Consider the following 26,836-nt stretch of genomic DNA (forward strand, 5'->3'; position numbering starts at 1 on the left):
ATTCCTTACTAAGTGGTCTTCTTGAGTTGTTACAATCAAATCTTCTGAAAAGACTCATTAAATTTAACTAGGCTAGGCCTTTGGCAGACCCAAGTTTATCATACTGATACTTGAAACCTTCCCAGGTTTAAAGAACCTACGTTCAATGGGTACCACCTTCAAGAAACCAAAAAGTGAGTCAGCCTCTCTTATGTACACCACATATACCTCAAAGTAAGAAACTGAAAAAGCACTTTCTGGAGCTTGCTATAAGGCTGGAATTTACTGTATAAAGGTCAATATTGATATATTCTTGTTTTATGTAACAGATGCATTAGTGAAATGTTTATACACAATGGAATTTTTCCATTGATAATTATTCCTACACTAAGTTCCTAAGATATACTCAAATCGACTTGTCATCTCATTGATGTGGAAATTCCCTAAAACAATACAGATCACAGCATAGCATTCCTAATTATCCTGTGCTACTTGTCCACATCCTTCTAAAAGCTGCTTTTTTTTTCTACTGATACCATAATGATCCAATGAAACTGGCTACCTATTAGTCATTCCTCATTCTTGCCACATGACCAATTCATCTTTTTTTGTTTTTACATTTCTTTGATGACATCTTTTGCAGGACTTCAAAATTCTCTGTTCATAATGTTTCAGCTTTCCCACACCCTCTGCCTACCAAGGGCATTAAAAAGATAGGATAGTTTCAGAGAGACATTTGAGGTCATTAAAAGAACTTGACAATTTTCCAAAGCTATCCACTCTGCTCTCCTCCTGTTCAATTCTAGACCCGATTCATTATCCATTTGCAGTCTGCAAATGTATCACAACAGACAGATTTCATCCACTTAATTTTTCCTACATGGATAGTTAGGCCAAATTAATAACTAATTACAGATCTCATTTAGGAGGCTCCACGATGTTCTAGAATTCAATGCAATCAACACAATGACATCTGCAGATGGGAACACGTGGAAGACCATAACATCTACAAAAAACCCCTCTTCAACTTGCAGGTTGCAGTGGATTTCATCCATATGTAGTTTTATGTTTCATTTGTTATTAATCATTAGAGGGCCAAACAAGACTATTTGTTATATATCTTTAAAGGAATCTTGCATAATTTTACCATGTACAAGATGTCCAAAAATCACCCTGCAGTGTTAAGCTATTAAAGCTACTTCATCAGAGAGCCTACAGTGGCATTTTACTCTACTGAATCAAATCCTCTTTTTACAAAACAAGCACAGTGAGACCTCATTTTCTCTATATTTTATGATCAACTGAGTGATAGGAAAGATATAGTCTCCTTTGGAATATTGTTCGCAAAAGCTTACCTGGTACCTAAACTCATCCAGTATGCCATTAATACACATGCACATTATTTTCATATACATTTATACATGCAGGAAAGTAGGTACATGGGTTGGTGGTTACTGATTTACTTTATTGACCTTTTTCTTCCATAATTTTGGTACCTTCCTCTCCTTCAAACATCTTGTGAATCACACCTACAATACCATGTAAATTGTGTCATCTCTAGGATGGACCTCCTCTGTATGTATTTGGTCTAGTCCAGCTACTTTCCCTATCCTTTATTTTTTTCAATGTATTTTCCACTTTCTCCTTAAGCTCATCTGAGACTAGAAGAGAGCCCTCCACTGTGCTTGATGGTAATGTTTAAAAACTTTTTTCAGTCATTTGTAGTCCTATTTCATTCTTAAATGATCCTAGAATGACTTTGCTTAGCTGGGTTGCATGCCATCATATCTTTAAGCTAGTTTTTGTCCATACTGCTTCTCATTATTTAAAAAGGCAATACAGCTCATTATAATCTTGCCCTCTCCTTTTCCATAACATTTTATAAACAAGTTTGTATTCTAAACCAGTATTGCTTCTAGTTTTTATATTAACTGTATAAGCCAGTCAAGTGTTTTCTAAGGAAGGTGAGGCTCTTTTGACCTTCTCATTATGATAGCTAATATATATCAATTAAACTTCTATTTACAACTATTGTAATCTGTGTCTATGTCTCATATCCTTTACCCTAATACAATTTCCATTTTTCTTTACCAGTAACTTGCTCAAATATGTAAACTGGAGCTATTAACTGCAGGGCATATATAAGCATGTGTATGTATGTGTCCATATGTATAGACATGTATGCAAGTGCGAAAACATACATGTACGTCTATTTAATATTTTTCGCATTTTTATTTTCTTTTGATTTCCATTAATTTGTATCTTTGATTTCACAAGTGGTCTGAAAGCACACACAGCTGATCTACAAATCAATCTTATATCCATGAGTCATCTCCTGACAGTTAACATATAATTAATTTCATTTTTGTGATATTATTTGGTGCTCACCATAAACAAAATCTTTTCTTCAAAGAAGTCATCATGATATATATGCCCAAGGTTTCAGTGCAATCAACAAGTCTCTGGTCTCTCTTTTCTTACTCCTGACTACCTTATTTTTTGTCATACTTGTCTATTCCCATTTTTACTTTGAAGTCACCATGTATATCAAAGTATATGAAACTTTAATTTGGAGAGTCTAATTGAGTACTTCATAAAATTTCCCTACCTTTTAAGCATCGGAAATAGATGAACTATATAAGCAATCATTTTCATGGTAGTCTGAAATACAAAATGACCAAATGTCCTATAAAATGATGTTTCTTTTTGTCTCTGGATACCTGATAAAACCAATTCCTTTATTTGCCTCTCAAATGAGAGCCTGTGTGCCACTTATAAGTTCTAAGTTCCTTCTGTCTTCCTGTTTCATTTATAAAGAGAACGTAAAGGCTGATATTTTTCAAATGGACTGTTATCTCCTACCTATGGCACCAACAACTAGGTTGGTACCTGAAACTGCTGTGATTTTTAGTATTTTCTACTCCTTTTCCCACTCAGACAAAAATCTCAATAGAAGCAGAGGGCCATATGGGACTGAGAACTTTTTATTTTTATTTCATGGGTTACCAAAGTAAAGGAATTCATAACTAAGGGGTTGGGCTAATGCTGACATGCCTCTATTAACCTAAGCTGGTCCTGGCCCTTTCTCCACTATACATCACTGCCCCTTCTAGTAAAACTTAACCCTCCACCCCAGATTTCTTTCTTTCTTTTTTAAGGGATGGAATGGGTAACTAGCAGTAAAAAAGGACAAGTAGAACAAGGAAGTCTACATTGGAAGTTCCTGCCAAGACCAGCTTCCACTGAAATTTTTAAGAGGATGGCAGAGTATCAAAGGCACAAGTTTTCAAAGTATACGAGTGAGGAGCAAAATGAGTCATGCTACTCCACTCAGAAGCATAGTCACAGGTGTACTGCCAACACCACCTCCCATCTCAAAAACAATGATGCTCTGACATCAAGCTTCTTTCCTTATAACTAATAGTTCATCTGTACTACACCAATTGATAAGGCAACCAGCTCTAAGCAAACAGATAACTAACCTTATCTATGTTTTTCACCAGCATGCTTGCCAACAAACAAGAAGTTCCAGCACTCTTTCAACAATAAAATTAACTCCTCAAAATGTCAAAACAATCTGAAAATACAAGTAAAAAGGTAATAACATTTAAGATGAACTCAAATATTATCTCTAAGTATTAGGCTAAAAAAAAATCTTCAAGTATACTCACTGCTAAACAGAAAGGAATTTCTGCTATATGCAACTTCAATATAATTTGTCATAGCCACATCAATAAAGCACTGTAGGAGTCTCTTCTAGGAGATGGAAATTGTTTCTTATACTAAACATATTATAATGGTGCATGTTAAATCAATTAAGTTTTTACCCGTAGCAGTTTTCCTGGAATTATTAAGGACATTTGAATAAAAGAGATATCTAGATCTCAATATAGTTGTTACAAAAAGAATTTTTGTGAGGTGATTTTTTTTTTAAATAGCGAAAACTGAAAAACAGAAGACAATCCCTCCACACAAGACACAGCTTTATCAATCTCAATGTGTCTATGAAGAAATCTAATCCAAATAATAAAGTAAAAGAGTTCTTTGTATTCTTTTTCCCTTCTTTCTCCTGCTGCTTGGTGATACTATCTATAATAGTCAAATCCTGTTGAGGAAGGAAGAGCAAAAAAAGTTTCCAAATATTACCAGGAAAAAAACCTCAAAGTGGTATTAAAATATATTTAGCACTATATAAAAATATATAAAATATTTAGCACTATTAACATTCAAATTAAAAGTTTCCAAACATACTCCTTTGCCATCAATATCCTGAAAACACATATAGGTAGAATACTCTACCAAAATTTTAAATGCTTATTTTTTTCTTACTACTAACCCATAAGTGACAGCTGTTTGAAATTTTCTTCAAATCTTCAAACAGCGAAGCCAAGTTCAAACTCCATTATGAAGACTGACAAACAATACTGAAAAATATGTAGTAGTAGAATTAATCATTCTAACTAATGCCCTCAAAAGTGTATCTTACATGTGTACATACAAAAGAACAGGAGGTGGACTGGCATTTTGCATCAAATATTTCTAAAATATACAAAACAGGGAGGTTCCTAAAGAATTGTACAGAGAAAACAAAATGTTGCCCCTTATTTTTCTATTAGTTTTCATGATATGAGAGATGCAGTATAACAGAAAAACATACGCTTGATCCCACCAACTTTCTAAAACTCAATTCCCTGTCATGTTCTTCTGCTCTGCCGTTTAACCTAGATGTATTTTTCACGTTTCTAATCTCTCCTCCATGGCCATACTATTAGTTTGTCTATCTATTATCTAATCTATAAATTTTGTTCTGGTTACTTTTAAAAATACTTTGCTGGTATTTCTAAAAATAAAAAATTGATTTTCATTAAGTTTTGAAAATACAGTTTTTTAAACTCTTAAAAAGTTAATCTTTTAAATGACATTCCCACACTTTAACGGCTTTTAAGCTAAAATTTGTTCAAAGGATATAGAAGAATTATTTCCTCATTATTATCTAGGTTTGTGGGTTTTTTAAACCAAAGGCTACCATACACTCAAGAAGGGCAACATCTTATTTAGAGAGCAGATAGACCACAAAGATTATAACAAATCAGGGATACTCTTGCCCCTCTCAGATCACCTAATGCACACCAAAAAATTTTTCTCAGAGTGCAACTATACCTTATCTAAAACAGTTATCTTTAAGTCATATTTGAACAAAATTATATATATATCAAGTGTCATAATTACAAAGATTAGCCAATTATACACATCAGGTAAAATAAAACAGAAGAAAGTAAAAAACACACAGAGAATGTTAGTAAGGTTTAAAATTTTTGGATGAAATCCTCACATTTCAGATATACCTTTGCCTTCCAATTGTGTATAAACAGAATTTATATAAAAATTATCATAGTCCTACTGTGATTCCTCATTACGCCATGGAGGTGACCCTGGTTTCTCAAATGTCAGCAAAACTCAAATTCTGCAGGTCCTGCATCAAACTGAAAAGCCTTCAAGTAAGAGATTGTCTTGCACCCAAGGACCAATGTAACTAAGTTCAGAAAAGTTCGTCAACATGTAGGCCAGCCACAGAAATTCAGGAAGCCCACCTAAGTAAAACATATCAGTGAGTTATCAGCTGACTCAATGACCCCTTGCCTTCACAATCTAAATGGAAACACAAAACATAGATATACATATGAACGAGAAAGGAATGAGACGCTAAACTATGCTTCTGACATAGTAAGACTTATGAAAGAGGGAAAGATATGAGTAGAAGTTAGCTTTAGGGAACAGTTTTATACATATTGTTCCCATTGTTTCACATGGACTCCCTTCTCCTTTTCGCCTCTTAAAAACCCTTACTTCCTTGAAGATTCAGCTCAAACTCAACCTTATTCATGAAATTTTTCTGGATTCCTCCTAAGCTGCTAGTGCTCTCCCTCTCAAAACAACATTGTATTCATTTCATATGTATTTTGTAACATGTTCTCTCACCTGATAGACTATAAGCTGCTTGAAGGGAAGGACTACTGTATTTTTGCCTGTGTATTCCTAGTGCCTCACATGTGGTAATCACTTAATAAATGATTCTTTACTGACTGAAACAAAGGCTAAGTACTTATAATCAGTGAAAAATAAAGTAGTATATCTATGATGGGATAAGACTCTAGGGAATCTTCAAAGACAACAGCAATGAGTCAACACTTAATTGGGGCTGCTCTCTTAACTAATGAATCCCTTAACTAATGAATTCCAATCCTTAGAATCAAGGATATACTTCACCCCACCCACACCTATACTGCCTTCCTTGCTTGCTTCCTCGCCCCTGAATCAGTATCTTTTTCTTCCCCTTGTTTGTTGTTCTATCTTCAGCGTTTAGAACAGGGACCAGCATGTGTAGTAAGAGCTTAAATGTTTTATCTAACTTTTAACTATCTTGGGCAGGGGGATGGCATTAAGTCAGTCTCACTGGTACACTGTGGGTTTCCTTGGGTAGGGTGAGGCAGACTCAGGGAGGAGGGTAAAGTCTGAGAAGATGATTGGTATATTAACCTAGGTGTGAGTTGAGAAAGACCTTGATCAGGGTGAGATCTGGAAGAATGGAAAGAAAGGGATGAATCCAAGAGACACTTTAAAAGGAAGTGAAATTGAAAGAAAAGGAAGGACCCTAAATGACCCCAAGTTTTCTACCTGAAAAATGGTGATAATGCTGACAGAAAAAATAGAACTGAAATGGGGAACCTGGTGAGGACAAGGAAGATCATTAGCTTAGTTTGGACATGGTGCATTTGAGAAGATATTACATCCAGAAGGAGATGTTTTCTTTTGTCAGTCAGCTGTTTTAGTCTTGTCCGACTCTTTATAACGCCATTTTGGATTTTTATTGGCAAAGATACTGGAGTAGTTTGCCATTTCCTTCTCCAGTTCATTTTACAGATGAGGAACAGAGGCAAACAGGATTAAACGACTTGCCCAGGATCACACAGCTAGTAAGCATCTGAGGCTGGATTTGAATTCATGAAGATAAGTCTTCCTAACTCCAAGCCCATTGCTCTATCCACTGTACCACTTAGCCGCTCCAAGATGTCTTTGAGGCAGTTGGAAATATGATTTTGAGAAAACCAGCAACATGCAACAACTATCTTAGAAAAATCTTCAACAGATCTAGATACAAGTAAAAAGTGAAAAACTTAAAGTTTAATAAAATGTTATACAGTCTTGGCTAGTTTGCCTCCTTGAAATTTTAAAGAGAAAAGCATAGCTGTATTTCCCAACAGATGCTTTCAACTATTTCATTTTCCTAGACCTAACATGAAAGGCAATGTGGAGTAGTGGAGAAAGAGTTGGCCTCAAAGTCAGGAAGATTTGAGTTCAAGTCTCATCTCTGACACATACTTTACTATGTGACCCTACAGTGCTCCCAAGCAACTCTACAAGATTCTACGTACAGAACAGTTGCTAATCTGAATAGGCAGGAGTATTCTCACCTGGAGTTTACTACACTGACTGAATCAGAGTTTTGTTTTTTTTTTTTTTTTGAACAAAACAAGATACAACAAATAAACAAGAACCTCCAAAAATTTACCTTTATTTGGTCCCTAAATGAGTGTGGGTATTTCATTAATTCCCAATGTTCCCAATTTGGGGGAAAACTGAAGGAGAGAAAATATTCTTGTTTTAAGATGGAAATATAAGGAATGAATGTAAAATCACTGACCAGTAAAAGAGAATTTTAGAATTGGATGGGACCTTAGGGATCGCTCGGTTCAACCTAAAAAAGAATCCCCTCCACAACATACCTTTGACTGAAGACTTATTTTTTCAGTAAAATATATTTAATAAGAATATGAAACTACTATGGAACATACAACTTAAATTTTCTCAGAGACTTTAGCCTTGATTTAAATCTTGCTCCAAAGCATAGCAAATATTTTAAAGTCTACACAGTATACAACATAAAATTATGTATGACTATAAATAGACTTATAGCAATTTACCTAAAAATAATCTGAACTTTCTGAACAGTACTGCTCTTACCTGAAATCCTGATAAAGCAATGGATAGCATGGAAAGTGATCTAATTCTGCTATACCTGAAAATAATTTTTGTTTGCTCTTCTAAACAGTTCTGTCCCACATGATTAAAATCAACAAATTTACTTACCTATACTGGGGGGACTGCCATAGTTGACTGGAGACTCAGGAGGTCTTCCACAATGTAAAGCAGCAAGAGCTGATCCTTTCCACACAACATGTTTGCAGCCTATTGAACATATATGTATATTTATATACATATGAATATAGGCACATTTACACAAAAACTTTAAATGATAATTTAAAATCCCATTAAGCCTTCTTTTGAAGCTTCCATACTTTTATTTGTGCGAAGCAAAGACTGTCTTCCAGCTCCTAATAATGTTTGCACTCCAGGGACACTTTGAGGAATTTCTTGCTCTAGAAGTGGTCCTAGTCGATGGCATATTTGCAGCAAGTGATCGGGTGCCAAATGTCTATAATACTTCACCTATTGTGTGAAACAGAAAAATATAAAAATATTTGCTAAAGGGAACATGAACATTTTCATGGCATAAAGCTCATACTATGTCTGTTACCTAAAATTCTAAAGAAAAATTGTCACGAAAGTGAAATTTTCATTTAATTGTAAATAAAGACAATTGATTTTTAAAGCACAGAGATTTATCTTAGCTATTCTTTTAGTTCCTTTTTTGTATAGAAAAATAAACCAAGAGGCTTGGATTTATATCACATCTAGTCTTTAAATCCTGACAGTGTTACTTATTATCTAAACTTGACCAAAGTCACAGATTCTAGGCCTTATTTTCCTTTCTCATAAAGTGAAAGGGTTATACTAAACAATCTCTATCTAATTCTCATTACCCTACAATTTTACATTCCTTAAACATTTCGTATTTTTTCTGTGAAACAGCTCGATGCCTAGTTTTACCCCACAAAATACACTGCAAATAACATGGGGGAAAGGTTAAAGAAGGCATACAAGTTGAATCTAACAACTTTAAAAAAGTCACAGTTGCTATAATTAACAAAGAATTGTAGAGATTAGTTATAATAAATTTTAAAATACCATTGTGCTTTAAAATTTTAATAACTTTTACAAATAAAAATTATGTTGTGAACTATCAAAAGGAATACACTAATATTATATGCTTCATTTAAAATAAATCTCTGACTTTTGTGTAATAAAATTACAATCTGCAGTACTTGGAGATTAACTACTGAAATCAGCTTCATAATATTCTGTTTATATACTTTAAAAGTGTTCACTGAATTTTATCTTAACCTTTCAGAGCCTCGGTTTCCTCAGCAGTAAAACAGAAGTAGTATTACCTAGATACTTATCTCACAGGATTGCTACAAAGATCAAATGTGATAACGCATATATAGCACTTCACAAATATCAGCTACAATTACTATGCAGAAGGGCAAAATTCTTCTCTCTACTTTGGCCTAGGTTAGATTACAAAGTATACACACACACACACACATACACACATATATATTATATACATCCACTGTGTATTTAGAATTTGACTGGGGGTAGGGGGAGCGAGAAGGGACAATCCCTTCAAATTTACGTATATGTTAAAATATTTTAAAAATCCTAATATAAAATGAAATCTCAAAGGAATTAAATTAAGAAATTAACTATTATACTATGCTTCCTACCCAAATCATGTAAATTTCCTCACTATAGTACCTAAAGACTATTCACTGCCATTTCAGTTTGAATTCCTTATGATACTCTGGACTTTTTTGTCAAATTATTCTATACCAGCTTGGCAATAGCTTGTTACAGTATAACTGAAGACTATGACTGACATTTTAAAGAGGTTAGATATTACTCATATTTCTACACTGTCCTTAATATACTTTACTCTTCATTAGAATTTGATTCTGTCCTGCACATGCTATTATCACACTTTGTATTGCAGTAATTTAACATAAAGAATGCTGAACTGAACAACTGACAATCTAGAAAATCTTATTTAGAGTGAAATGTTTTTCTCACTATGTTAATCTTCTGATGATAGGGGATAAAAAAGGAGAGGTTTTTTTTTCATGTTTTCATCATCTCTTTCACACATTTATATAAAATCCCTATCAATGACTTAAGAGTTGTTTTGTGAAGAGATGAGGTGACAAACAAATTCTATATCCCACATTTTTAAGTTACCATATTAAAAATTCCACAGCTAGCTATAAAGCATTTTATTTTCACCCCAAATTTATCAATACTCGTAAATTACCATTTTAAAGAAACATTAACAGAGAAAGATAAATAATCACAAGCCAACATGGGACTTTGACAAATGATCTCATTTGTAGTACTATTTTCAGCAATGCTTTTATAAAATACCAGAAATACATATAAATACATATACATATATAACATTCATGTTTACTTATGAAGCACATATCCTAGCTAGCAAAACTACCTAGCATATATTTTTTCCAGAATGCTAAGTACATTTGACCACAAATTAAATACCTAACAGGTATGATTTTACCAATTTTTTTTTACCTAATTCTTTAAAGAAAAAAAATGTACACTGCTTCATTGTGAAATGAGTAGAAAGCCAAGTTAAGTCCTGACTGTGCAACTTACTATCTATCTGTATGACCTTGGGCAATCAAAACCTCTCTTGGCCAAAGTTTTCTCATGTGAACGAGCGGGTTAGAGAAAATAACTTCTAAAATGATAAATCCTATGAACCTATTACTGAACAAAATCTCTTCTAACTTAAATTCCATGACTCATGAACTCATCAAAAATTTATTTTTAAATTATTAATTGAATACAAGTTAAAAGTCAACATACTATAAAGCCTTGCTCAATTAGAAAGAATGCTCAAGTTATCAGGAGGGGTCCTCTTCTGATTAAATAAATTTTTCTAGTTAACTAGGATATCCTCTTAAATTCTGACTCTTGCTGAAATTCTTGACAAAATTACCATAAAAATATTAATAATCTCTAGAAAAGTAACATCAATATAGTTTCCTAAGTAATACGTATTGAACACAACTTTTTTTTTTTAAAAAGTCAGTATTTTGCAGTGCCTCAGAGTCATTCTGAAGTTCAATTTTCATGATAAAGTATTGGTTGAAAAAAGCTATTAATATATAGATTACCAGGATGAAAACTATTGCCAGGATATATCCAAGGGTCAAGTATTTTGAGATTGGGATATTTCCCCCTTCCCTTCCCTCCCCTCCCACCCTCCCCCACAAAAAATTCCTCATACAATTTGATTTTGTTCAGTCTTTTCAGTTGTGTCTCACTCTTCATGACCCCATTTGGGGTTTTCCTGCCATTTACTCTCTAATAAAAGTAGAATGTATCACACTGTAACCCAAGTAAATAATTAATATCAAGGATTTGCTGCATATTTTTATTTACTAAATTATTAAGTTTTTATTTTCTACACATTATTTAGTTCTCAATGTCAAACCTAATCTTGCTCTTTTCCAATACCTTTCTGAATTCTAAGGACTATTTTATAGTGCTTTTAAAACCAACCACTATCCTCTGCTACCTACATCAAAACTGAACAATGGCCATCAGGACTAAAACATAAATCAAAGCATATGTTTATACCCTCACCTCCAAACAAAAAAAAAAAAAAAAAAAAAAAAAAAGGAAAACAGCTCACTCATTACTTATAAACATAAATTTTTGCTGCTCAGTTGTGTCCAACTCTTGGTGATCCCATTTTGTTTTTTCTTAGCAAATATACTGCAGTGCCTTGCCATTTCCTTCTCCAGCTCATTTTACAAATGAACAACTTAGGCAAACAGGGTTAACTGACTACAGCTACTAAGTGTCTAAGGCCAGATTTGAACTCATAGAGAGATTGGTCTTTCTGACTTTGGGCCTTACATTCTATTCATTGTGCCACCTAGCTGCCCTAGACATATATTTTAGTTAACTATATATTACAAAGGTAATATGTACTTACCAAAAGTTGTTATGGAACAATCAATTTAACACTTTTAATTCGCTTAAAGTTCAACCATAATTCAGGAATTCAAAAGAAATCTTAAAACAATGGTACAGAAAACAAATTGGCTTAGGAAAATTACCAGTCCCTCCAAAATATTTATCTTTAAGATAAATAACTCTACACTACACTACTGAATAGAACAAAGAAAAACTGACAGTTTCTACTAGTGATCTGATCAAAGTTTTCCTTATACTAGTTCATTACAAAGCACACATCAAGCAAGTACCTGGCACTTTTTCCAGTGTGTGATTAAGACAGGGTAATAAAATTAGCAGCACATATATCCTAATATTTTCTGAGGCATTTTCCCCGCTTAGTTTTTCAAGTTCTTTTCAAAGTTTCTTAGGATACTCTAAGTTGCCAGCCACAAAAACAGGTAATCAGTTTTCCATCTGTAACATAAGTGAACCCACAGAACTGGTGAGGTGTCAGGAAGAGGATTTTTTTTCACCATCAATTAGTGGGACACATTACACTCAACAAATCTAGCAGGGAAGAACTACGATCTGGAACAGTATAAAGTTGTCCTCAAAAACTATGTATAAAACTGGAAAATTGTATTATTATATGTAATTGAGAAATGGGCCAAATCTTAATAAGAAATTAAACCAGAATAAATGTCCAAATCTTACTGAAGTTCAAAAAATCAAATTCATAAGTGTACAATGGAAGCCATAGCTAGACGGCAATTCGTCTGAAAAAGATATGGAGATTTTAGTGGACTGGACATTCGATATGACTTAATCATGTGACATGGAAGCCAAAATCAAGCTAATAAGATCTTAAGTTGCATCAAGAGGCATAAAGTTCAGAACCAAGGAGTTAAAGAGTCCTACTGTACACTGCCTCAGCCAAATCACATCTTGGTATTGTGTTCAGTTCTATGCACATTTTAGTTAGAAGAACAATGATAAACTAGACAGCATCCAGAGGTACATTAGAGCAAGATAGTACAGAAAACGCACTGTGACTATGCAATATGAAGATCACTGAAGGGGATGGTTAGCCTAAGGAAGAGATAACTTAAGGTGTGACATGATCAACTTCAAGTAGCTCAAAGTCACTCACACAGAAGAAGAATTAGTAAAGAGTAGAAGGTGCAAAAAAGCAAATTTAGGTTTGATGTTAAAGAAAAACCTCGAAATATCAGAACTGTTCACAAGTTGAATGAGATGTTTGAGGAGAGTGTGGTCCTTACTAGTGGTCATCAAACAAAGTCTGATTAGTACTTATTAGGAATGTTCTAAAGCAGGGGTCCTTAACTTTTTTTTTCTATCCTGGATCTCCCACCTCAACCTTTGGCAATCTGGAGAAACCTATGAACCCCTTCTCAGAATGGAATTTTTTTTTAAATTCACAACTCAAAAAAATACTATTAGTGAGATTATTTTTTCCCATGTAAGTTAATGAGTCCTCCTAGTCTAGAAGCAATTTTTGTTCACATAGGAATTATATTTGATGATTTCTGAGGCCCCTTCCAACTCAGATTCTAAAACACAATATCTAAGAACCAAAAGCTATCATTTAATTCAGAATAACATAATGATCCCTCTATTTCAATCAATTAACCCATCTATCCCACATGTCATAATCCAGACTAAAGGTAGGCTATGAGTGTCTCCATCTTTGGTAATATGAACTTTAACTAAGGCTAAATTTGTACAACCTCAACAGGATGTAGTAGGTCAATAACAACTTAGCAAGTGTTAATTCCACCTCTCATTAAAGGCAAGGTTCAAAAACGATGGAAAATGGAAGTAAAAAGAATTTATGATAAAAGCCAAAAACATGGGTTTATTCAGATTTCACAAGAAATCTCCTTTGATATATTTGCAAATGAGTTTTTTAAACATTTAATATTTCATGTCATTTAATATAAATATTAAGTTTTCCATATTTTATCACCTCAGGTTTACAAATATTTCTGTATCTATTTCTACACTCATTTCAAATATAAAACAAATCTTTGCTATCATTTTTAAGATTTTCACTACCTTCTCCCAACTTGTCTCTCTACTTATTCCTACAATAAGAGCAAACTTATATACAGTGAGTCTATCCAAAATAATCAAATGTGGGAACTGGAAACGTCAGTCCTACTTTTTACAGAACATTAAGACAGCTTCACACTAACTGATCATAGTCAGGGTTTGAGATACCAGTTTAATTAAGCATCACAATCAGGTCAAATCTGATAAAGGAAGTTCATTAACAACTTCAAATGTGCTCTAAAGACAGAAGCAAGGGCATGTAACTGAGGCCGAGTATATGAGTGCCAAAGTTCCATAAAAACATTAAGTCAAAGACTAAAGGCCAAAACAAGTGGCAACTTACAAAAACAAACTGCCCAGATACCAAAAGAAAAAAAAGCTTTTTGAGTGACTTTAGAAGTTAGGAGTAAAAATAAAGAGATAGGATCACTGATAAGGGTAGTCGGAACAATAATGGAAGACTGAAATACTCAAATATTTTCATCTATATTCATTTGTATTGTTCAATCAACCAAAATGATCTTCAGTTAAAGAACATCTCTCATGTATATTTCCCTCTCTCTTCTGACACTGCAACCACTCTGATGCAGGCCCTCATCACCTCATACTTTAACTACTGAATTAACTGACTGGTTGATCTCCCTGCCTCAAGTCTCTCCCCACTCCAATTCATTCTCCACTCAGCTATCAAACTGATCTTCCTAAAAAGCAGGTCTGACCACCATACTTATCACTTCCCAATTTCATAAATTCCAGTGATTCTCTACTACCCTCAAGGATCAAATATAAAATCCTGTTTGGCTTTAAAAGCCATTAATATCCTGGCCCCTTTCTTTCCAGTATTCCTACACATTACTCCCATCCTCTAAGAATTCTCACTGATGGTACCCCACATGCCAATAGAACCTTGCTCATCTTTGCCTCCTAGCTTCCCTAGATTCCTTCAATTCTCTGCAAAAAAGCACTTCCTAGTCCTCTTTAATCTTAGTGCCTTTGCTAAGATTACCCTTAATTTATTCCATATATATTGTTTGCACACAGTTGTTTGCATGTTGTTTCCCCTACTAGACTGTGAGTTCCTTGAGAGCAGGTACTATTTCTTGCCTTTCTTTGTATGCCCCAGCTCTTGGCACAGAGCCTGGTACTTAGGAGACCCTTAATAAATGCTAACTGATTGAAACAAAAGGAAAAAACAAAGATGAATTACAGAAAACTGATACTTAACCTAAATGCAAAGATGATAAAGGAGTAGCTAGTTTTTTTCAGTGAATTAAAAACATCTGACACATCCTCACATAGTGAAATTGCTTACAGATGCAACTGCTAAGCCACCAATAATCTTTGGAGAATTATCAAGAAGTAGAAAGGTACAGCAGATAGTGGTTCTGATTTTTAAAAATAGAAAGACAGATTCTTCACTGGGCCAATGAGTTTGACATTGATTCAAGACAAAGTCCTAGAATGAATTTTAAAGGAATTATTCACTTAGGGAAGTGGTGATTAGCATAAACTAATCTTCATTTTCTTTTCTGGATAAGATTATTAGACTGGATTTCTTTAAGACATTTACCAATCTCTTACAATACCTCTGTAGATAAAATGTAGAGCTAAGAACTGAAGCACCAAGGACTGCATGGCAGTACCCCCAGCAGATCTGGAAGTGGCAGAACTGAACCCCAAAAAAGTGTTTGTTAATAAAGATTAATGCCAACCTGTAGGAAGCACCCTGGTGGCAAACTTCAGCCCTTCTTAGCCCTTTTCAATTTACCATTTTTATTAATAACTTGAATAAAGATTCATGTACCTTGTTTATAAAATTTTCAGAAGACATGAAGCTGAGAGAGATGGCTAATATACTGGATGACAGAATGAGGAACCAAAAGGATCTCAAGAAGTGAAATCTAAAAGGGAAAATAAGGTGCTGCCCTTAACAACGGCAGTCAGATATACTTTCATGGTAGTATTTTTGCAAATGCTTATCATAAGCATTGCATTATAAAGTAACCAAATATCCAATAAAATGCTGTTTCTTGTTGCTTTTAGACACACAATAAAGCCTCTATTTTCTCACCTCCCAATCAATTCTCAACCCCTCATAATCTGGCTTACAATCTCACCACAAGTCAAACTGCTATCACTAAAATTATCAAAGCTCTCCTAACCATTAAACCTAATGGCTTTTTCTCAAGTCATCCTATTTCTTCCCCTCCTCAGCAGCTTGACATTGTTGACCACGCTTTCCTCCTTGTATTCTCTCCTCCTGGGGTTTTTATGACTGCGTACTCTCCTAGTTCTGCTTCTGTCTCGATGTCTTTTTTCAGTTTCCTTTGCAAAATCTCCCAAAATATTGTTTGATTTCTAAGTAGATTACTCCAAAATCTACATTCTTAGTCTTAATTTCTTTCCTGAGCTCCCATCTCACAATACCATGTGTTTGCTGGACATTTGTATGTAGTCCCACAGGTACCTCAAACTCAACATGTCCAAAATAGAACTCCATATTTTCCCCCCAAATCCATCAATTTCCCTGAATTCTCCATGTGTCAAGAATACAGCAACCCTTTTAACCATCCAGTTCACAACCTCAGAAGCACTGATTCTTTCCTCTTCTTAATCCTCCAATATACAATCACTTGCCAAGTCCTATTGATTCTACTTCCACATGACTCCTATATACCTTCCTTTTCTTCATTTAGATACGATGCTATTTCAAGCCCTCAATCACCTCTTGCCTAGTCTACTGAAACAGCCTCCTAACTGGTGTCCCTATAACCAGTCTCCAATCCACTCATTTTTCTGCCAAACTGGTATTCCTAAACCACAGATCTGACCATAACATTACCCTACTCCAGGATAAAATATAAACTCTTCTTGACATTTAAAGCACTCTATAATCTGATCCTCCCCATCTACCATGCTACATTCCAACTAAATTGTTCTAATGCAGTTACCAGATTACAATATTTCATCTCTTGCCTTTTCAGTCTCACCTCTGCTTCCAGCTCCTTAACGTCTGTCAAAGTATAACTCCAGTGCTACCTCCCACAGGACACCTTGCCTGACCACCGTGGCTATCACCAAAGTGGATTACATCTTACTCCTCCCACATGCCCCAACAGAATCTGAGCTCCTCTAAGGCATGATCTATTTTGCTTTTTTTAATCTTTGATTCTCCAGTACCTAGAACAGTGCCTGGCACATAGCAGGTCATCAATAAATGCTTCTGATCTGAATTAAGAGACTTTTCTAATGTTGTGAACTGTAGCACATATTTAAAAAGTTGAATTTTATTATTTTAGGCAGCTCTGATATATAACTTTTAAATGTTTTTAAATTTACAAAGTGCTTTATATATATTACATCATGCAGGATTCACAACTCTACAAAGTAGGTATTACAAGTCTTATCCTCATTCTGACAGATTAAGGAAACTGAGAGTGGGAGAGATCAAGTAATTTTATGTCAGATGCAGGAGTCAAAACGAAGTCTTCCTGACTCTTCAGTTTGGAACTTTTATCCCCCATCCAGGAATAATGTTGGAAAGAAATGATTTTCAACTATTATATGATAACATTTTCTCACTATTCTCCCAGCATTTCACACAAGCACTTGTTAAATACTTATCATGTGTCAGGCACTATGCTAAATACAGGGCATAAAAATACAAAAGTGAGAGGGGCCTTGCCCAAAAAAACAACAACAAAAAAAACTTATGTTCTATTAAAATGGTAAGAAAGATCTTTTTTTAGAATCATTAGGATACACATTACATAGAACTACTATGAACAGAATCTTGAAACTCAAACTTGTAAGATTTTAGGAAAGTTCTTAAGAAGTCACCTAGCTAACTCCCTATTTGAAACATGAATCTCTCCTCTACAGTATTCTTAAGAACACAGTATAATATATACGATATAATATAATATAAAAGAATACAGTCTCAATTTAAAAAACTCCAGTAACAAGAAAACCAACTACTCAGGAAATGCAAACAACTTTTACATAGTTCTAATTGTTATAAAGTTTTATCATATTTCTCTGCAATTTTTAGCTTTATAATTTCTACTACAGCCCTTAATTTGGAGCTGTGGGATGAAGCAGAAGTCTAGTAATTCTTCTGCATCATAATCTTATTTAGAGACAAAACACAGTGACCTTCCATGGTCTTCTTTTCCCCAGGCATCGGTTCTTTCAATTGGTCCTTGTTATCATATACTTTCAAGCCCTCTTATCATCCAGCTTGTCAATATATCTCAATAAAACAGTTAAGTCCATAACTTGGTATAATACTCCAGATGTGGGCTGGACAGGAAAAGTGTGATGAGTATTTGTCTGAAACTGTTAAAAGATGCACTAAGGTTTATTTTCCAAACTGTCAGATGTTTGATAATCTAAAAAAAGTCAATATCAAGGAAAACATCTCCTTTCCAAGCTAAACAATCTTTGCCTAAGTGATACCCAAATGCTAATCTGACAAGTAAATTATTTGAAAACTTGATTTATGCTGTTCTATTTTTTTTCTAACTACACCTATTTGCAAAGTTATATTGTTTAATACTACTTTTGGTTTAAAATGGAAAAGCCTAAAAATGCTTAAACATTTCAAAAATTAAATAAACCAGTCAGTTTTATTTTCAGTGGTTTCAAATGCAAATCACATACTTGAAATAATATCTCATAAACAATGATAGAAAATCCATTTTGGTAAATCATTACTACATATATTTAAGGACCAAATTTATCTAGAATTTATTATTTCTGTGGACAAGAACTAAAACAGGAAGTGATCTCTATCTCTCCCTCACCCCCTCCTACCCACCTCCACCCCCAGGTCCAGCTCTGCCAAAACCATGGACAGTACAGGTATATGATCCAAGTGATGACCTGGGACATCCACAGAGTCATTCCTGCGGCAGCAAAACTTTGCTGGAACAGATGAGCAGTTGCTGGACCATTCTTGAGCATTATTAAAACACCAACCTCTTCTCTCTTTTTCCTTCCTCTTGTACCCTCTAACAAAATATCTGCCATCTATCTTGCTATTGCTCAATGGAGGGAATGATCAAATAGATTTTAAAATATTTGATAAATGAGTATTTGAAAAATAATCTTGGTAATTGCTTTATTTCAGTAATTCTTAATTATAAGACATTATAAAGGAAAATATACTCAATTACATTATTTTCTTCAATTCTTAAAATTCTATACATAAAATCCTAAAGTTGTATAGCAGCTAAAATACTCCACAAATACTCACAAATACTGCTGATATGTATTTTAAATACTGAATTAAGTTGCTTTTATATAGTCATCTACTATTTTGTCAGCAGCATCTCCTCTGAAAGCAATGTAAACTACAATCTAGTTAGAAACTTACAAAAGTACTAACATCACTCTGGTTTCCAAAACTTTAAAGCGTAAAATTTCTAAATCAGTATATCAATTTAAAAAATACGATACTATGAAAAGTACTGACTCAATGGATTCAATAATGTACAGTATAACAGAAAGAGCACAGCTTAGAATCAGATAGGAACAGGGAGTACACTTGTGATTTCACTGGTTTAAGGAATTCCCAGGTGAGGAAATAGCTACTTATATATAGTCTTAGAGAGTTGTTTAAAGAAAGCACTGAGATAATAATTTAATAATTATAATTAAAAGATAATTTATCCTGGGTCACACAAAATTAGTATACATAAAAGATGAGCTCAAACCCAGGTCTTCTTGATTTCAAGGCTAGTTCTCTAGCCACTATGCCAAGTGCCAGGTCTCCAGTTTTGGTACAGAAAAGCTATGTTTAAATTCCACCTCAAACAATTACTACACAAATCACTTTACCTCTAATAGAATGTTTCTTGTCTATAAAACAGGGATATTAATACCTCAAGTTATCTGCCTCAGAATTACTATGAAAAAGAAAAGTATTCTGTAAAGACTAAAGTACTATGCAAAAGCAAGTTATTATTATTTCTAAAAAAAAATCCATTTTAAGGTATACTTAATTAGTAGTCTTACATATCTTAAAAGAACACCGTAACATACATGCTTCTCTGTAAAATAAGATTCATTTAAAGAAGCTCACAGTAACTTGTCTAAAATGTTAGTCAATTTAGATATAAACATCAGCAAAAGATAATCACTTTCCAAGAACATCATGTATTCAATTTAACTGGAATTTTTCCAGAAAAAAATTCATTCCTTTATTAAATACTAAATTCTGTGTTTACATTTACATAAACCGCAAATGCCAATTAAAAAAACTAGGGGAAATGTAAAACAAAAAAAGGCGGGGGACGACAATATTCGTGATCTGTATTGTAAGGAATTCTAAATGATAAATGCTTGATGTTCATAACACTCACATAACTTACGGCCTCAAAAGAGGAACGACAAATTCAGAAATTCTCATCACCAGAAAATTTTACAAGAAATTCATTCTAATTTTGAGATAGATAACAAAATGACAAAACCAAAGACACAACACTTGCCCATCAAGAAAGTCTTAAAGAATACAAACTACTATGGTTTTTAAATTCCCAAATCTCTGGTCAAAAGGAACCAGACTGCAAGAGCAAGATCCTTTCATATAATCCAAACTACCATCTCATGACAACAGCTTTCTACTTATCAAAAGCAAAAAGCTTTAATATCCGTTAATCCAAAACACTCACAACTAAATATTTTATGATGTAAATTCACTCAGAAAAGTCAGTCAACATCTTATTAGTCAGACTAATGTATCTGTGATTCTGCTTGTATCTTCAACTGAATTCCTACTTTCTTCAAGGTTTTTAAACTATTTTGTATATTATTTTACACAACCATACCTCTGATTTTGGGAAATAACTACACTATAAACATGATTTTAAAAAATCTAAATTAGTCATTATTCTTCAAAGTAGTAATTGGAATATGTAATAACGATGTCCCAAACATAAAATCTAATTGATCTACATGTAATATCTAAAAATGGAATACTTTTGAAACACAAACTTGAAAAACAGGATTCAACACAACACAGTACTTTTAAACTTAAGTAAAAACACATATGAGGTTAACATTATTGGCTGGGGGGGGGGAGGTGGAGAGTGAGGACACACTTGAGACTACAGGGATAGGGGAAACAACACATGAGTAGACAGAACTTCCCCTGTAGGGTAAAGTCAATTTTCACTCATTTAGGAGAGTACTGGGAATCACAGAATGTGCTTGAATTGTTTGTTTAATGGTGGGGAAGAGCCTAGTTTCTAACAGTAAAAATCACCTAGATTAGGATTCTTCATGCATAAAATGATAAGTCACAACTCCTCTCCTCCAACGAAATACGTTTTTTCTTCTCTATATTCAAAATACTTTAACTCTCACAAAGAGAGTTGATTAAACGTAAAGGTATGACAGAACAAATTCTTTCAGTAAGCTGCCCTACAATAAGGCCTATCTTTTTACTAGGGCAATATAAGATGAAAAAATAAAGTCTACTAGCCTAGAGACAATCATTCTCATCATTTCTTTAGTAGACTCAAAGGAAACCAGTATTTAAGCCAATTCTGACTGAAAAAGAAAATTTTAAGTCTTAAAATTCTGTTAAATATATAATTTTAAAAAATGAAAATCTGGAAAGGCAGATTTCCCATCTGAACTTTTTGAGCCTGTATGTAATTTATCAATGCTATATTAAAATTACTTATAATCTTATATTTAAATCTTTTTTGAAAATCTCAAAATCATTTTAAAAACTATAGTTTCACAATTCATAGTACGTTAAATACAAATGTTATACTCTTCAATTATTTGACTTAATTATTTTTGACTACTTATTTTTAATTTTATTACTGTTCAAAAATCATCAGTAACTTACAAAAATTAAACATTTTAATCATGGCAAATCTATACCAAATGTAAAGGCATTTACTGTGTTTTGTGTACAATTCTAAGTTAACTTTCTTTTTATAACCTGGGATGACACATTCATACACAGACACACACACATATACATATGAAGAAAACTTTTTTTTTTTTTTTTAACTTTCAAGGTTTAGTACTTGGAAAGTTTTAAGACTCAACACCAAATTAGGTCCTAGGTACCTGGCAACAGTTCCCCTCAAAGTGAAACCTTCTGTGGCGTGAAATTAAGAGTAAAGAAGCCCTCCACAAGAGTATGAATCCTTTTTGTAATAATTTTAGAAAAACATAAATAGCTCAAAAAAAACCCCCAAAATGGTTTTGCTAGCTAAAACTGCAATCGTAATAAAAAGTAAGGGCAATATGGTCCAGTGCATAAAAAGCTAGCTTTGGAGTCAGAAAGACCTGGATTCAAGGTCTCTGAAGAACACTGACTATGCGACTCCAAGGAAATTACTGAACCTTTCAGTGACCCCAGGCCACTCTAAAACTACATCTAGCAGAGAAGATGCTGATGTACATTAGTAAAGGAGTTCCTCACTGGGACTTACCTCCATTTATGAAATTGCAGGATCAGTTCAAAAAAATTCAAGAGTCCAAACTCTAGTCTAGGAAACTTAATCTCACCTCAGCTAAAGAACTACAAATCTAAACACAAACATCACTGCGTAAGCTTAAAAAAACTTGAAAACGATGGTAAACCAACCAGTTTCACTATCTGAACTAAGTAAACAAAATAAACAGGAAAAGAGTATTTCCCTAACTGTATGCTCAGATCAGGAATTTCTTCCTTTTTCTACATTTGCCCTGAGTTGGCCTTGTTTGAGGATTTTAGGAACATCACTATTTCTGAAAAATCAAAATCATAAGGAACCCAAAGAGCAGTATAAAAGACATACGGAGTGCAGAATCTTACCAACATTTTGCCTGTTTAACTTAAGGTAGTGTAAAAGACATCACTGATGGCATGTATTAATGAAAAATGAAGCAGACTGGTCAAGTAGCAAGAAGATACTTGTACACCTCCAGGATACTAAAAACACCAAAAAATCATGCATGTATAAGAACACGAGGGAGATCTTTTGATACATGTTACTGGAGGGAAAATACTTGGTGGTGAAATCACTAAGTATGCCATGCATTAAAATGTTCATCATAAACTAAAAATGTTAAGTAACCTGGCCTATAGTAAATTCTTCTTAATCCACCTTCCAAACATTTAAAAAGCAAAAAGTTTCATTTAAAGTTTTGAAATTGAAGATACGTATTTATGTCCAAATTTTAGGGGTTTGAAAGCGAAAAAAAAATCCTTCAAATCAAGGATAAGCTTTATTTCTCATGGATATTCACATTAAACTTGAAGAAAAAAACAAAACCCTGGATTTTAAAGATCATGTATAAAAATTTTTTGAAGGACTCCTAGACCACTGCTTACTCTTTTAGTCATAATTATTGTGATCCAAACAGTTACTATCAATAAAGATTTTTTTAACTTTAGCATTATATTCAATGTGTGTATTCTATAGCTAATTTCTAATCTGGAATATTTTTACATATTTAAATTCAATACTACAACTTCTCTACTTAAGAAAATCACTTTACCTGATAGCATAACTATCACCCTCATCTAGAAAAAACATCACAAACAGTTCTCACCAAAACATACAAAATCTACAAAATAAAATTAAATGTTATATTTTGTAGGTAAATTATGCTTTTCATTTTGAGTACACAAAAGTAATCAGGCAGTATGTAAACATAACTTCCAAGATATAACAAGAGTTCACACAAATATTACCGCAGAAACATCAGAAATCCAATAAAAACGAAAACCAAACAACATTACACCAAACACAGTATACCTATATATTCAAAAGAGAACAAGTCAAAATCCATGCCCTCCCAAGTCAAATCAGATGCCCTTTTGGTATCTCAATATTTCTCTGGGTGGCAAAATGAAAAATTACAGGCAAAAAGAAACATTCATGGCAAGTGGACTAAATCTTGAGGAGAACCTGTAAAACACACACTTTAAATGATATCAATGGGTATAGGATTATATCCAAACTCAGGTGGTAAAGAACGGAAACTGTTCCATATTTGTTTTCATATATTAAAGCTGAAACAATGTTCCTCAAAATCAAGAACGCTACCTATTTCTACCACGTTTTGCCTGGGGTTAGGGGATTAGTTATTACTGAGTATTCAAAATCTAATATGCATCTTCAATTGTTTCAAAGTTTAAATTTGTGAATGTTGACTTTTAACAATTTTTAAAGGCTCAAAGAGAACCTAAAGTAATCTAATAGTAGTTTTATTGGTCAAATTAATGCCTACACCACAATCAAAAAGAAAAAGTAGCTATGGAAAATAGTGGTGAATGACCACAACTTAAGGAAAACCTAAATTGGTTGAAATTTTGAGTCTTTGTCCTAAAAGCAAATACCAGGTAACTGAGGAAAGTACAGGGCAAAAGGGTAGGATCTTTTCATGCTTTCCCTAAAATTATAGTTGTAGAGACTATGGAATATTCTTTGGAGGGACAATTGAGAAGTAGATATTTTTTAAAAAAAAAACTTTTGAAAGTCAGAATCACACAATAGAAAAAGATGGGAAATTTTACTCAAGTTTCATCCCAGAGTGAACTTCAAAAGGCTGAGGATCTGAACACTTTGGTGACAGTAATGTATCAAGTTAAACATGGATATGCACATTCACCATATATGTGCTATATATAACCCACAAATCATATTTATAAATGTATACTGCCGTTCTGTCATGGACCAGTAAAAACTCTGACAGCAAATAAATGTGTGGCTAGCTGGCTGTACTCATCCTACATTTTAATTTCCCCCCAAATTTCCAGATTTGAATTTAAGCAAAGGAAAAAAAAAAGGGGGGGTTGGGGGTAATTTCTTGCTGATTTTATTTAAGCTTAACAGCCTTTTCTTGTGTGAAATGCTAATGCCACTTTAGAATAGTTAGTCACCAGCTATTGTGTGAAGGAAAAGGGAGAGATAGAGGAGAGAGTGAATCAAGAGCTGGGAAAGAGAGGAGAGAAAAAGGGGGAAAAGAAAGAGAGAGAAGGGAAAAGGCAGAGAGAGAAAGAGGAGAGAAGCCGAGCTATGTATGTATGCAGCAGCAGCAGCAGCAGCAGCAGCAACAGCGCATGGAGAAATGAGAGCGCGCCCTCCTGGCCGCCTGACTCTCTGGTGCGCGCTCCCGCGTCCGCGCTCTCTCGCGGAAGCGCGCTCTAGTCCCTCCTCCTCCAGCTCTTTCACTGCACAACATTCATGACGTATCTTTATTTCTAGCACATTAACAAAATATCACAAATTAATTGTCCGCAGCCCCTCTGATCTTGGGGTGCGGGTACCCCTGACCCCAACCCCGCGCCTGTCCCGTGTTGAGCTCCCAACCCTTCCCGATGCCTTTGAAGCTTTCGCGATTTTTTTAGCCAAGTTTTTGTCCCTGTAAAAAATTGCGGGAAATTCAATTTTTATTTGACTCGGGGAAAAGTTTTTTCGCATCGCGATGGGAATCTCTCACCAGATTCTGGTAGGTCCTGGGATGCTCTTTCCCCGTCCAGTCAGTTCGCCGGGGTAACAGCTGTGAGGGGGAAAACACCCCAACATCAGCCTCTGCTCGACCCCCACCTCCCAGCTGACCCCCACCCCTGAGCCCCCCCCCGCGCCGACCCCGGCCCGCCCGGGCCCGCCGCGCCGCCCTCCTCCCCCCGGCGGCGGCAGGGAGCGGCAGCAGCCCGGGCTGGGTGAGCCGCCGCAGAGCGCCGCCACCGCCGCCTTCTCTTACCTCCTTCTCGGCCACTTCTCGAATCAGCACCTGCAACAACAAAAGCGGGGTGGGGGGACGCTGCTTGGCCGCCCTCCTCGACCCCCGCAGCCCGCGGCCTCCCTCCCTCCCCCACCCCGGCCCGGCCCCAGCCCCGCGGCGGCGCGCCGCCGCCGCCGCCTCTCGCTCGTCCGCCCGCAGCCCCGTACCTGAGCCGCCTGCTGACAGGGTCCATCTTCCAGGAACCGGGCGATGAGGAAGTAGAGCTCTGTGCGGGGACAAGGGGAGAGGGGAGAGACACAGCTCAGCGCCGGGCTAGGGGCGCTGGGGACGGACGCGCCCCGTGCCAGCGGCGCCTGCAGCCTCCCCACTTACCCGATCGCAGCTCCGAGAGGCCTTTGCTCTCACAAGACATGTTTATTGGTCACTTAGGGGCCACTGGCGGGGTTCCCCCGCCGAGGACGGGAAGCGGGGACGGCGCCGCCGCCTGCCTGCCTGCCCTGTAGCTGTCACTGTGTGTTCCCCAGCCAGAGCCTCAGCTCCACCATTCAACCAACAGCAGCGGAGGAGGAGGCGGCGGCGGAGGAGGAGGAGGAGGAAACAACAACTCACAGGCAGCGGCGGCGGCGGCGGCAGCGGCAGCAACCCGCCCGCCACCTCCGCCACAGAGATCCCTCCGCCTCAGAAAAGAGTCCCTGCCGCCGAGCCCGGGCTAAGCTTAGGTCTTGGGGTTTCCTCCCACCCTGATCGTCTCCGCACGGCTCCCTCCACTCAACTTCAAAAGGGGGTTAAAAAATAGGGAAAAGTATCCTTCTCCCACCACAACCTCCCTAGCTTGCGCGCTCATACACACTCCTTTCCCAGGCGGCAGCAGCAGCCTCGCTCGGCCTGATTCCCCGCCTCCCCGCTCCCACCCCCCCCCCCCCCGCCCCAGTAGATCGATTTATTTATTTATTTCCAGTTAGGAGAAGATGTCGGAGCAGCGGCCGTTGGTTGGCTGGAAAACGCTTTCTCTGTGGAGGGATTGATTCGGGGGAGGGACGGCTCCGCGGAGGGATATGACGCACACGGAGCCGTAGCACAGGTTCTATTCAGCGCCTCTGACTGGGGCTGAGATGGAAGTTAGTTTCAATGTAGCAGAAAT

The 26,836-nt window shown here is 35.7% G+C and overlaps 1 protein-coding gene across 3 annotated transcripts in view; it reads right to left on the reverse strand.

Annotated features, from left to right (window-relative positions):
- The window catches only part of PHIP (pleckstrin homology domain interacting protein), a 193,057-nt gene extending 166,782 nt beyond the window's left edge, over positions 1–26,275 (reverse strand). For 2 of the 3 annotated variants that reach the window (XM_027854734.1, XM_027854725.1), the window contains exons 1-6: positions 26,068–26,271; positions 25,902–25,960; positions 25,714–25,743; positions 25,450–25,509; positions 8,337–8,487; positions 8,128–8,226 (exon numbers count right to left, since the gene is read on the reverse strand). In XM_027854734.1, the coding sequence (XP_027710535.1) occupies positions 8,128–8,226; positions 8,337–8,487; positions 25,450–25,509; positions 25,714–25,743; positions 25,902–25,960; positions 26,068–26,107 (439 nt within the window). In that variant the 5' untranslated portion in view covers positions 26,108–26,271. Of the gene's footprint in view, positions 1–8,127; positions 8,227–8,336; positions 8,488–25,449; positions 25,510–25,713; positions 25,744–25,901; positions 25,961–26,067 lie in introns of all 3 variants that reach the window. The other variant, XM_027854741.1, reaches the window with a different exon arrangement.
- Between the last annotated feature and the right edge of the window lie 561 nt (positions 26,276–26,836).

The sequence above is a fragment of the Vombatus ursinus genome, unplaced genomic scaffold, assembly GCF_900497805.2.
Source record: "Vombatus ursinus unplaced genomic scaffold, bare-nosed wombat genome assembly UNPS02000582.1, whole genome shotgun sequence".
In the NCBI taxonomy this organism is placed as follows: domain Eukaryota; kingdom Metazoa; phylum Chordata; class Mammalia; order Diprotodontia; family Vombatidae; genus Vombatus; species Vombatus ursinus.